The sequence below is a fragment of the Colletes latitarsis genome, chromosome 2 (assembly GCF_051014445.1).
Source record: "Colletes latitarsis isolate SP2378_abdomen chromosome 2, iyColLati1, whole genome shotgun sequence".
Taxonomy (NCBI): domain Eukaryota; kingdom Metazoa; phylum Arthropoda; class Insecta; order Hymenoptera; family Colletidae; genus Colletes; species Colletes latitarsis.
This window is the reverse complement of record NC_135135.1, coordinates 12,427,246-12,439,360: the sequence shown is the minus strand read 5'-3', so window position 1 is coordinate 12,439,360 and position 12,115 is coordinate 12,427,246. Positions and strand designations below refer to the sequence as shown.

The 12,115-nt window shown below is 36.0% G+C and overlaps 1 protein-coding gene across 24 annotated transcripts in view; it reads right to left on the bottom strand.

Annotated features, from left to right (window-relative positions):
* Lap (phosphatidylinositol-binding clathrin assembly protein lap) overlaps window positions 1-12,115 on the bottom strand; it is a 65,421-nt gene that overhangs the window by 29,689 nt on the left and 23,617 nt on the right. For 22 of the 24 annotated variants that reach the window (XM_076783337.1, XM_076783349.1, XM_076783345.1 and 19 more), the window contains exons 3-9: window positions 10,025-10,097; window positions 8,119-8,133; window positions 6,611-6,713; window positions 5,352-5,560; window positions 5,164-5,270; window positions 5,050-5,091; window positions 2,800-2,894 (exon numbers count right to left, since the gene is read on the bottom strand). In XM_076783337.1, coding sequence (XP_076639452.1) covers window positions 2,800-2,894; window positions 5,050-5,091; window positions 5,164-5,270; window positions 5,352-5,560; window positions 6,611-6,713; window positions 8,119-8,133; window positions 10,025-10,097 — 644 coding nt within the window. The remainder of the gene's footprint in view (window positions 1-2,799; window positions 2,895-5,049; window positions 5,092-5,163; window positions 5,271-5,351; window positions 5,561-6,610; window positions 6,714-8,118; window positions 8,134-10,024; window positions 10,098-12,115) is intronic. The other 2 variants (XM_076783338.1, XM_076783340.1) reach the window with 2 other exon arrangements.

Below are 12,115 nucleotides of genomic sequence, written 5' to 3'. Positions count from 1 at the left end.
CTCGTTCGGCCCTCTTCAGATCCTGCACATTCAGATGACCCATACGACGATGCCATATTTCCAGCAAGCTCGATGACCTTCCATCTTCTTCTCGTTCGAAGATTGCGCTGCACTCAGCTTGCTCGCGTTCACGTACGTAGTAGAGATTGCCGATTCGATTCGCGTGCAACTTCACCGCACCTTTTCGGTCGATCACTTCCGCGTGGTTTTTCTTGAAGATAACCTCAAAACCTCTATCCGTAATCTTGGCGACCGATATTAAATTCGTGCGGAGATCCGGCACGTGGAGCACTTCACTCAAATTTACGTTTTTCTTTTCACCGTGAACCTCCGATTCGAAATAGACCGTACCCTTCGCGAGAATCTTCGCCGATGCGTGATTTGCCAAGTTTAGCTTGCCGCGTTTGGAATCGTCTATCTCGGTAAAATCGCGTAACTGTCCACACATATGCGAAGTTGCACCGCTGTCTAAACACCACGTCGCCGCGAACGAACTTCCTGTTGCGTACAGTACGTCTTGTTTTTCAGAAAACACTTCCGTCGCGCACAATGTCATGCTATCCGCGTTGTTCGCTGTTTGTGAATCGTCTTGTTTCTTACTTCTGTAATCCGCGACTTTATGTCCCTTCTTCTTGCATCGATGACACCGGAACTGAAAATCACTTTTGTCTTCGGACTTGCCGCCTACCGGTTTCCGTTTGCTCGAATATCGACTTTTACTCGCGATCATCGCATTCTGCAACATGGCGCGCGTGTCGTTCTTGCGAGCTTCACTCTCCTCGATAATTTTAACACGAAGTACTTCCGGCGATGGCAATTCATCTCGCGACTCGATGGCACAACGAAAATTTTCGAAAGTCGGTGGTAGACTGTACAACAACATGATTGCGAGTAGATCCGGATTTATTTCAACTTCCATTTCGTTGAGTTTATCTATCGTATCGAAAAACATTCGAACGTGTTCTCGCACGTCGCCATTATCCTCCATTCGATGCAACGTCAATCGTTTTAATAACGTGGCCTTTCGACTGATAAATACTTTCTAACTTTAACTACACCTCGCGAGACGTACTGCAACCCTTTATTTGTTTTAATTCGGTTGGGCTTATTGCTAGAATTATGTCTGATTTGGCTTTCTTATCGTTATTTATCCATGCTCTTACCGCATTTTCCGATTCCGCGTTTCCCGCTAACAGCGATGGCTTTCTGAATTCGCCATTTACGTAGATCCACGCGTCGTTCTTGACAAGCAATGCTTACATTTGCATTTTCCATGTATCAAAATTATCTTTGCTCAAGGTCTCAATTCGGACGAAGCTCGGCGTACTCATCTTCTCGCTTTCGATGCACCACACGTAATATCGACGCACACTCGAATAACGATCGATTCTAATTCTTATATTTTCCGACACTCGTTTCTTAATTCTTTCCGTTTGGGCCCATAACCTATTGGTTATTAAACGCAGTTAAGGGAATATTAATTAAGTGCCCGATATAATAAACGCCATAAAAAGAACAATTCGTCAGAGATACAATATTTAACACATACGGTTGGATAAACAGTCGTTAGAAACAGTAACAAGAACAAATGAGGCTAATGCCTGTACGAGTACGAGTAGGCGCCTGAAAGACGCGTTCATAAAATGTCCGTACATCGTCGTGTGATCACACCCAAATTCTCACAAATGATATAGATTAAAATATACACTTTGGCTATATGGACTCTAATAAGGAAATACGCAAATATATTTCTTATATGATGAAATAGATTTCTTTTTCACCAACCTAATATTTTATATTTTATATTGAATGTTTGTGTTATCACTCTACCAATCAAATTTTAAAAGACTGAAGCTTATCTGTAACTAGCATATTTTTCTGCTGTATCCACTTCAAGCAACAATCAATTATACCTGAGCATTCGTCACGACACGTTATCATTTTTTTAATCCAATGTGAGTATCACAGAGTTGTTTTCATAAAGTTTTGCTATTTAAAATGGCAAAAAAATAGTAGTTTATTTTAAAAAAGGTTCCATAAGAAATTTATTTTTCTTCAAAAGCTACGTCTTCCATAAATTTCATTAAAATCGGCGCGTAAGAGTTCGACGTTCTCTTGTAAGAACTGAACCAAAAGGAAATTCTCGATGCGTGCAATCAACATAAAAGTACGCAAAATTATTTGCAATAAAAAGTAAGGTACTGTTTGGCAAGCAAAGTGAAACGTCAGCGAAAGTATAGATTTCAGGTAAAAACAAAATGTTCAAATGCTTCACAGTATCTAGAAACAACAAAGCAACCAAAATTTAGGTTTAAACTTAACAGGCCCAAAAATTGCAACACAAAGTAACTTTTTGAACGAAAACGGGGAAAAAGATCTTTCAACGAAAAAGCACATTTCTTTTTTCAAGCAATAAAAAAATAAATGCCAACATTACCTTTCACCCTACAACTTACAAAACATTTTGCGAGGAAATAATATGATTATCGGTCGGATGATAAATGGGATTTGTATCTTTGTGTTGTTGAATTTGTAATAGAATAATAACGAAGGAAAAAGTCTGATGGGATGCCTAATCTTTGTTAATTAATGCAACGGTGCTTTTCGATTTGTGACACAAAATTCTACAAAAAAGTTCTCTTCGAATGGAAATACCTTGTTTCACAGTTTGCCTTTTACATTTGTTAAGAAACGAATGCGTTTAGATATCGCAAAATATTCCTCAAAATTAATCAGTTTATTCCTACTCTGAACATTAACATAAATTAGAAACATTTGTATGAATTGTAATCGACATACCTTGCAGACTGCGTGGGAGTATTTGCAGCGGAACCCTTCTTTCCTTCCAGCGAAGCAAGATGCTGTTCTAACGCATCCAATAAGCTACTTGGGGCCTGAAAAATTTCAATATTTTTTACATGATTTTATAAACAATCGCCGTATTAATATTTTAGCAAATTTTGAATTAAATTAACAACTATTAACCCTTTGACGAGTACACGCTCAAACGTTTCCTTCCCATTTGTAAAAGTCCATTAGAGATATTACTTAATTTCTAGTTTCTACGTTCAGAAATTCTGTTTTTTAATACTTCTAATATTTTCATATACAGGGTGTTCGGTCACCTCTGAGACAAACTTTGATAGGAGATTCTAGAAGCCAAACTAAGACGAAAATCAAGGATACTAATTTGTTGATTGAGGCTTCGATAAAAAGTTATAGAAACATTTCCGGCCACACAGTATATTTTCAGTAATGAATTTTTTTCTCAAAAGTGGATAGGATTTTGAAGGTGTGTCTATTCACCAAAAATGATTGTAATTAATCCCCGCAACTGAAAATAATTTTTCCAGAATGATTTGACACTTTCTCAAACGTCAGGGGAATCAGAATATTAGGGTCAGACGTTGTAGTTTTGGTAAAGAATTTTTTTCTCGAAAATGCGTAGGATTTCAGGGGTACGTGTAATGACAAAAAATCATGGTAATAGACCCCCCTAGTTAAAAATAATTTTTTTTAAAACGATTTGAAATTTTTTTTTTGTCGAAAAATTTCAGCACCTACTCGAATTTTTTTCTTCAAAGTGCGTAGGATATTGGGTATATAGGTATTCACCAAAAATGATTGTAATTGAGCCCTGTAACCAAAAATAATTTTTTCAGAACGATTTAAAAGTTTTTAATTTCGCTGAAAAATTTGTCCACCTTTTCGAATTTTTTTCTCGAAAGTGGGTTGGATTTCGGGGATATGTGTTCTCATCAAAAATAATTATAATTGACCCCCGCAACCAAAAATAATTTTTTTAGAACGATCTGAAACTTTTCAATTTCGCCGAATTTCAGGGAAATCATTATTCATGGTCAGAGATTGTATTGTCGGTAAAGAATTTTTTCCTCGTAATTTGGTAAGATTTCAGGGATATGTGTATTCACCAAAAATAATTATAATTGACCCCCGCAACCAAAAATAATTTTTCCGTGAATGATTTGAAATTTTTTAATTTAATTGTTTGATAACTTTTTAACGAAGCCAATCGACAAATTGATATTCTTGATTTTCGTCTTATTTTGGCCTCTAGAGTCTCCCATTCAAATTTGTCCCAGAGGTGGTCGAACACCCTGTATACGAAACACGTTTATAATTTGCGAAAAAAATGACCACAGATTTAAAGCCATCGCCAAGAAAGTGGTATAGCAGCAACGGCGAAGACTAAAACCAGATACTACCGGAAACAGTGAAACTAAGTTTATAAGCATTACGAAACAATACTTTGCGTAATAAAATATTCAAGTTTTACAATTACGAGCCAGATTACCTGGATTAGATCACTGAACATTATTAAATTCAACTATCGAGATTACTATAAACTAACGGAGAACATTTTTAAACTGTTTATAAATTAAGAAATTGCGTCGAACAAATCTAAGTCAGGAATTATTTAAATCTTTACCAAAACGCTTACTTCCAATTATATAAGCAAAAGATGGAGCAACAAAATAATAAAATAATATATTTCTATAAATATTAAGTCGTTTAAGAAAGATATGTTAACAATGCAAGGCACGTTATCTTCGCCTCAAAAAAAGGCCTTGCCCCGTCGATTATTTTAAACAACGTCATCGTTCATTGGATCAAGACAGTAAAATGCATAGATACTTTGCTTAGACTCGTGACTCACGTGGAAACACCACATGCAAACCAAAATAAACCAATTAGATGAAGCAGACCTCTAAACTCGGTTTTCTCGAAAACTAAGCGCCGAACGAAGTAAAATTATTTCATATTTCTTTCATATTTTTGTATTAGGAACCACATGGTGCCCACTAGTACGTAACTTTCAAGATACTCTATATTTCTATACGTGTAACACCCGCATAACCATCAAAGCATGCAATCAAACAGCGGCCTTGTGCATTTCTTTAAGAAAATTTACTCGTCAAAGTGTTAACTTTCAACCAGCTCGACGAGTCGAAGTTACATCAGTCGAGGTATCAACTTCAGTCACAGCGATAAGAAATCTAGTTGTGCAGTAAAAAAATACTTGATTACCTTTGTTAGATCAGGTATATCTCCTTTATCGATACCGACGTTCTGCAAAAGGAAATTAAATTAGTTCGCAAGGAACGAGCAAACTCCAAATTAAAAAATGACCATCGAACTGACCTCGGCGACCTTCAAGAATTCACCGACCCGATCCATTCGTATGAGAAACTTCTTGTACAAGTCTAAAGCCTCGCGACACTGCTTCTTATTCATATCAAAATACTTTTCTAAAATTCAAAGAACCGAACACCATTGAATATCGAACGATTCCTTTTAAGTGAAAGAGAAGCAAAAATTGGGTGATCTACCTAACAGATTAATAATGCCGTCGTTGTAGCAAGCGAACAATCGAATCAAATCCCGGAAGAGAAGCATGTAAGCCATGTTTATAACGCCGTTTGTGAGATCATTGGCAGTGCAGTCGAATTCCAGCAGCGCATCCAGCTGCGACTGCAATACTGGCAAGGTTTTCAACAGTTTCTCGGCGTTCATTGTGCGCAGGGAGCCATCTTCCTTCCTGAAACATAAATCATAGAAGAAACGAAATGAAAATCAACGAATAACTTTATTATAACTTAAAATACACTACGCGACACGATGTAACCCCGTTCTACAGCCTTGATATTTGCATGCGAATCTTATCCGTTGCATTATGTTGATAAATGGAACGGATAGTCACATAGCAACGCGCGAAATTGGAAGTAGAAGCTTTTAGTTTCAATAGAAAGCAGACCGTTGGTAAGATACTAACGATCACCACGAGCCATAGATAGCGGGTATAGTTGACAGAGTTGAATAGACTTTTACTCGAGTAACGGAAGAGAAATGAAAACTCTGTATACAGGTTTTACCACTTTAAATTCTATTCTAAATTTCTGCCCATTGATTCAGCGAGTATGTTTTCCTATGTTATTAGTTTTATTTTATTTATTTTAATCCTTGCTCACTGGACTTTGGACGATTTCCAATTTACATATTTACATGACATATTCTTTATTCACTTAACTACTAACATATTCTCTTTCCTTACTCACTAGGCTTAGGACGACTTTCAGTTTACATATTTACATTAGATATTCTTTATTCACTTAACCACTAACATATTTTTTTTCTTAGCGTACAGGATGTTTGGCTACCCTTTGGAAAAATTATAATGGGAGATTCTAGAGGCCAAAATAAGACGAAAATCAAGAATACCAATTTGTTGATCGAGGCTTCGTTAAAAAGTTATTAACATTTAAAGTTCCGCCCGTAGAACAGCAATCTGCGTGCAGCTGCGTGCGCACGACAGTGATTCTCACTCGGGACTTTAAACGTTAATAACTTTTTAACGAAGCCTCAATCAACAAATTTATATTCTTGATTTTCGTCTTATTTTGGCCTCCAGAATCTCCCATTAAAATTTTCCCAGGAATGGCCGAACACCTTGTATAGTGAGCAATAAACATGCTCGGTTGTTTTCAGTACCACCTGCTGATCTAATAATCAAACTGAAAACGAAAAAGCAATGGTAAATTTCTAATTATTCGATACGATACTTATTTTTCTTGCTAGTAGAAATGCTTACCCTCTCTTCATTTTGCAGAAATCGAACGCCACGGTCCTGTAGGAGAGCGCCTTTTCGTTGAGATACTTTGTGTACCGCCTGATGAACGGCGACATGTCGTAGCCTGACGAACAAAAGACACAGTTATTCATTATAAGAGCCAATGTCGCAACGGAGGAGAAACTATTACGATGGATGGGCATTGCGTAACGCTCGTTGGATATAAATGGAATAAAGAAAATTTCGATGAACAATCGCACGGGGGGAAATAAAGATCGCATTGTAAACGGGGATCGTCCCGCCAGAGCCGGGAGATCGAGACGAATCGGGAACAGGTGCAGTTGCAAACGACTCGGGTGCGTGCAAGTGCAACGCAAGTGCAAACGTGGACGCGTTATTAAAAACTATCGATCCCGACACGCTTTACTGTCTGAATATGAAAAGAGTGCGCGACACACGTAAACGGTGAATAGGATTCGTCTCGGTCCCCCCTACGAAGGGCGTGTAAAAATGAGAACGTGATGCACGTGGGGAAAAAACCACCTGGGTGTTATCAACGTAATTAGAATAGAGAATCCCAGGACTGTTGATTCCCCGAGAGAATATCTGACCGATTTAATACAACCACACGCGTACACAGGGCGGTTTTAAGGAGATGTTCTGAATCGAAATCTTCAAACAATCGATCTTTTTTTTCATTCAATTTCTGAAAATGGACCAGCGTTCAAGAGTTTAATAACAGTTGAATGTTATAGAATCACATTATTACAGTTTATAGTGTACATATACATGAAAAAAACTAACTTAAAAATAATAAAAAGACGTAAATTCCTATTTGTCTTATCAAAATGGCCACCTTTTTTCAAGTAACTTACAAATCTTGAGCACTCTGTTTATTAATTTCTTAAAATTTTCTGGCGTCCAAAGATTGAACACTTAACGTTAAATGTTTCCAAACAAATAATGAAACGATAAAAATTTGATTCACTGTAAAACTGTTTTCATTTAAAAGAAAAAGCGATAATGTGACGATGTAAAAATTCGACAAAATAGATAACTTTTTAAGAAATAAATAGTATAAAAAATACTTTACACCGAATGTTGCTTTAAAAACGAGTATCTCCCTTAATTTGTAAATGCGAATTTTTCGTAAACTATCTGCTGTATAAAAATGGCTTAAATAAGAATTAAATGCTGTCGAAGGAGACAGAATCAGCAAACACACCCTTTATACATTTTTGTTTGTACATACTAATAGTTTTCGAGTAATTTTCATTTATAAAATCACCCTGTGTAAACGAAACCATAAATTTAGCATGCAATTAATAGGAAAAATTTCGTAATTTTTTACAGTACAATCTCAAGGTACATGATCAGTTGTTAACACTTTCAGGATTAAGATTCGACAAATTTACATTCATTCGTTGCATCGTAGAATATTAAATAATACATTACATGCGGTTGGATAAGAAGATGGTATTAAAGACATTCGACTATCGATAAAGGAGTACGATTGAATGGTAACTCACCAATACGTGCTCCTGCTGTGCCCAAATAGAGAGAAAATTAGTTCCAGGTTAGTAAATCATAGACAGAGGCCAGATACAGATAGCTGCACAATGCTAGGAAGTTAGCCAGAAAGAACTTCTTATTAAGTCTCTGATTCGATAGAGTGAAGGTATATATACATTGTTAGAAAGACAAGAATGTTCGCATTAACCCTTGGACGACGGACTCCGGGTCCGTTTTGACCCCAATTTAAATTCGATTACTTGGCGTTACAATACGAAGTCTTTGACATAATCTTTGCGTCATTATATTTGTACAATTCTTTATTATCATTGTTAATTTTACAAGTTTACTTGGTAGTATTATTATCATCTTTTGCAAGGGTCCAAATGGACCCTGAGTCCGCTGAGGGTTAACCCTATATAACTTTAACTCTGCAACGCCTCCATATCTTGAAACTAATTTCAAATACAAAATTATTCTTTCTTCATTTCAATGATCTATACAGGGTGTTCGGCCACCACTGAGAAAAATTTTAATGGAAGACTCTAGAGGCCAAAATAAGACGAAAATCAAGAATATCAATTTCTTGACTAAGGCCTCGTTAAAAAGTTATTAACAATTAAATTAAAAAATTTCAAATCGTTCTGGAAAAATTATTTTCGGTTGCGGGGGTCGATTGCAATCATTTTAAGTGAATACACATACCTTCGAAATCCTATCCAATTTCGAGAAAAAAATTAGAATAGCTACTGAAATTTTTAGACGAAATTAAAATATTTCAAATCACACTAAAAAAATTATATTTAGTTACAGGGGTCAATTACAAGCATTTTTGGTGAATAGACCTACCCTCGAATTCCTACACACTTTCTACAAAAAAATTCGAGATGGTGTGAAATTTTACGACGAAAAAAAAAATTTTCAAATCGTTCTAAAAAAATTATTTTTAACTAGGGAGGTCAATTACAATCATTTTTTGTCATTACACATACCCACAAAATCCTACGCACTTTCGAGAAAAAAATTCTTTACCGAAACTACTAGTCTGACCCTGACATTCCGATTCCCCTGAAATTTCAAAAAGCTTCAAATAATTCTGGAAAAATTATTTACGGTTGTGGGGCTCAATTACAATCATTTTTGGTCATTAGACATACCCTCAAAATCCTACCCACTTTCCAGAAAAAAATTCAGTACGGACGGAACTTTAAACGTTAATAACTTTTTAACGAAGCCTCCATCAACAAATTAGTATTCTTGATTTTCGTCTTATTTTGGCCTCTAGAATCCCCCATGAAAATTTTTCCCAGGGTTGACCGAACACCCTGTATAAATACATCTGATAATTTTTAACGAAACTTATGAATATTTAAATGTATTTCAGAATTCGGTTATACAGAGTCAACTGGTAATACTGTAACAAAACTTTCAACAAACCTGGATCCAATACAGTTAAACAATAATCATTAATGCTCAAACTGCAATCGGTGCATTTTGTGTAATATCTACGTGATTAAATGTTAAGTACACGCGCAAGGTGCAACAATAATGTTAAACAGAATTGTAGAAATTATTAGTACTTTGTGGTATTTGTGCCCGCATACGTGCTGCATTCCCAGTAACTTAATATCGCTCCTAATCGGAATTGTTAATACTTTTCTAAGAAGAGAATAAACGATAAGAAAGACAAAACTGAAATGCTGCATGCCACTTTGAGCGGTTCAACCGTGTCTGCGCTTTTATCGAATTCCCTTCTAATGTCCAATATGATATCATTGTTATCGCGTTACATTTAATTCCAGAGTTCGCCTATTCAGATTCATTTGAACGCTGACAAAGGGGATCGTCGGAATCAATCGTTTAATTGAACCACTCAATAGAAGTTAATTCGAGAAGATTTTTTTTTATAAACAACGTGATCACCTTGCACGCCGCTTTTATCAAGGAAATTACTGAGCTGAAACGTGCTGGTGGATGCCAGATACTGCATAAACCTCTGCAACAGAAAGTTCATTGGACCGTTAATATCACAAGGGGTTATTTTATTATAAAATAAAAAAAAAACAACAAAGAGTAAAGTATCAAAATGTCGATCAACGTCTTCTATTTTTCTCCTTCGTTGGAGTTTAGCGATTTCGCGCATGCACTCGTTTATCTTTACCCAGCGACTTCGTCCGTTCAAAGAAATCACTATTTAACTATCTACAATTGCCCCTAGTTTATCAACCGGGGTCATCCTGAATTATCAATTACATTACAATATTGTTTATTCGAAGCGTCGTACGCTTATTAAAAGTTTCATCCAACCGTTTCGCGTTAACGATAATTTTTCATAAAAACGAATCGTTATTCTGATTCTTAGTATTAATATTTCCGATTCTGTCGAACCGCAGGAGCGCAATGTAAATGGCTTTATTCCGATCTAGACTATTCGATCCCGTGACACATTCGCACAAGGGCGACGACACTTCCCCCCTTCGACTCATTACTGAACCTGAAATGAGTTAGACGACCTCTGAACTAATGTAAATAATACTCTCTGAACCTCGTACGAGCAGTCTGCTGTGATTCACTACGAGGACCGTGAAGAAAGAAATCCTTGACTCCATTGACTCTTTGCTGGTCCGAGACATTTTTTATACAGGGTGTTCGACCACCCCTGGGAAAAATTTTAATGGAGCATTCTAGAGGCTAAAATAAGACGAAAAATCAAGAATACCAATTTATTGATGGAGGCATCGTTAAAAAATTATTAACAATTAAATTCAAAAATTTCAAATCGTTCTGGAAAAATTATTTTTAGTTACAAGGGTCAATTGCAAGCATTTTTGGTCAACAGACATACCCCCGAAATCCTACGCACTTTCGAGAAAAAAATTCGAGTAAGTGCTGAAAGTTTTGGGTGAAAAAAAAGACTTTCGAATCGTCTTGGAAAAATTATTTTTAGTTACAAGGGTCAATTGCAAGCATTTTTGGTCAACAGACATACCCCCGAAATTCTACTCAGTTTCGAGAAAAAAATTCCTAACCGAAAATATAATTTCTAGCCAGAAATGTATGCACGAATTTTCATGCGAATCTTTAAAACGTCATAACTTCTGAACGGATTGGACGATTTTAATGTTTAAAAAAGCAAATTACGCGTATTTTGGTGGAGAATATGTACAAATCGCAAAAATATTCGAAAAGTTGATCCTTGACACCGCAAAATGAGAAAACCCCCAAAAAAACGGTCTAATTTTCAAACAGCCATAACTCCTACAATTGTGAATATATTTCAATGAAACTTTTTTCTGAGGTAGAGCTCATGGGTACCTACAAAAAAGTATTAGACAACTTTTCTGTAGGGCGTCAAACAAAATTACTAAAAATGAAAAAGGAATTTTTAAGATAAATCGACAGGGGGTAGCTGCCCAAATTTTTCGACGAAAAAAAAAAATTTCAAATCATTCTAAAAAAAATATTTTTTACTGTAGAAGTCAATTACAATCATTTTTGGTGAATAGACATACCCCCGAAATCTTGCGCATTTTCAAGAAAAAAATTCATTACTGGCGGAACTTTAAACGTTAATAACTTTTTAACGAAGCCTCCATCAACAAATTGGTATTCTTGATTTTCGTCTTATTTTTGCCTCTAGAACCCCCCATTGAAATTTTTCCCAGGGGTGGCCGAACACCCTGTATTTCGTTCCAGCATGTTCAAAATTCACCTACGGTGAACGAAATAGGAAGACCATTAATTACTATCAAAAGTTTATTTACTCTTCTGAACTCGCGTGTTCTCGTTTTAGAAATAGAAACATTGAACTTTTGACTAAGGTAAGAGCGAAATTCGTAGAAAAACATGGTTCTCCTCAGTCTTACATTATCCTTAGCACACAAAGAGCAAAAAAGTAGCAAACAGGATTAATGGATCTAGTATCTGCGTAGATCATTTTCTATATTACGTGACACGTAAGACAAAGGTCGCTCAGTGTACAGGTGACGAAGCGTGATCAGTTTCATATTTTTA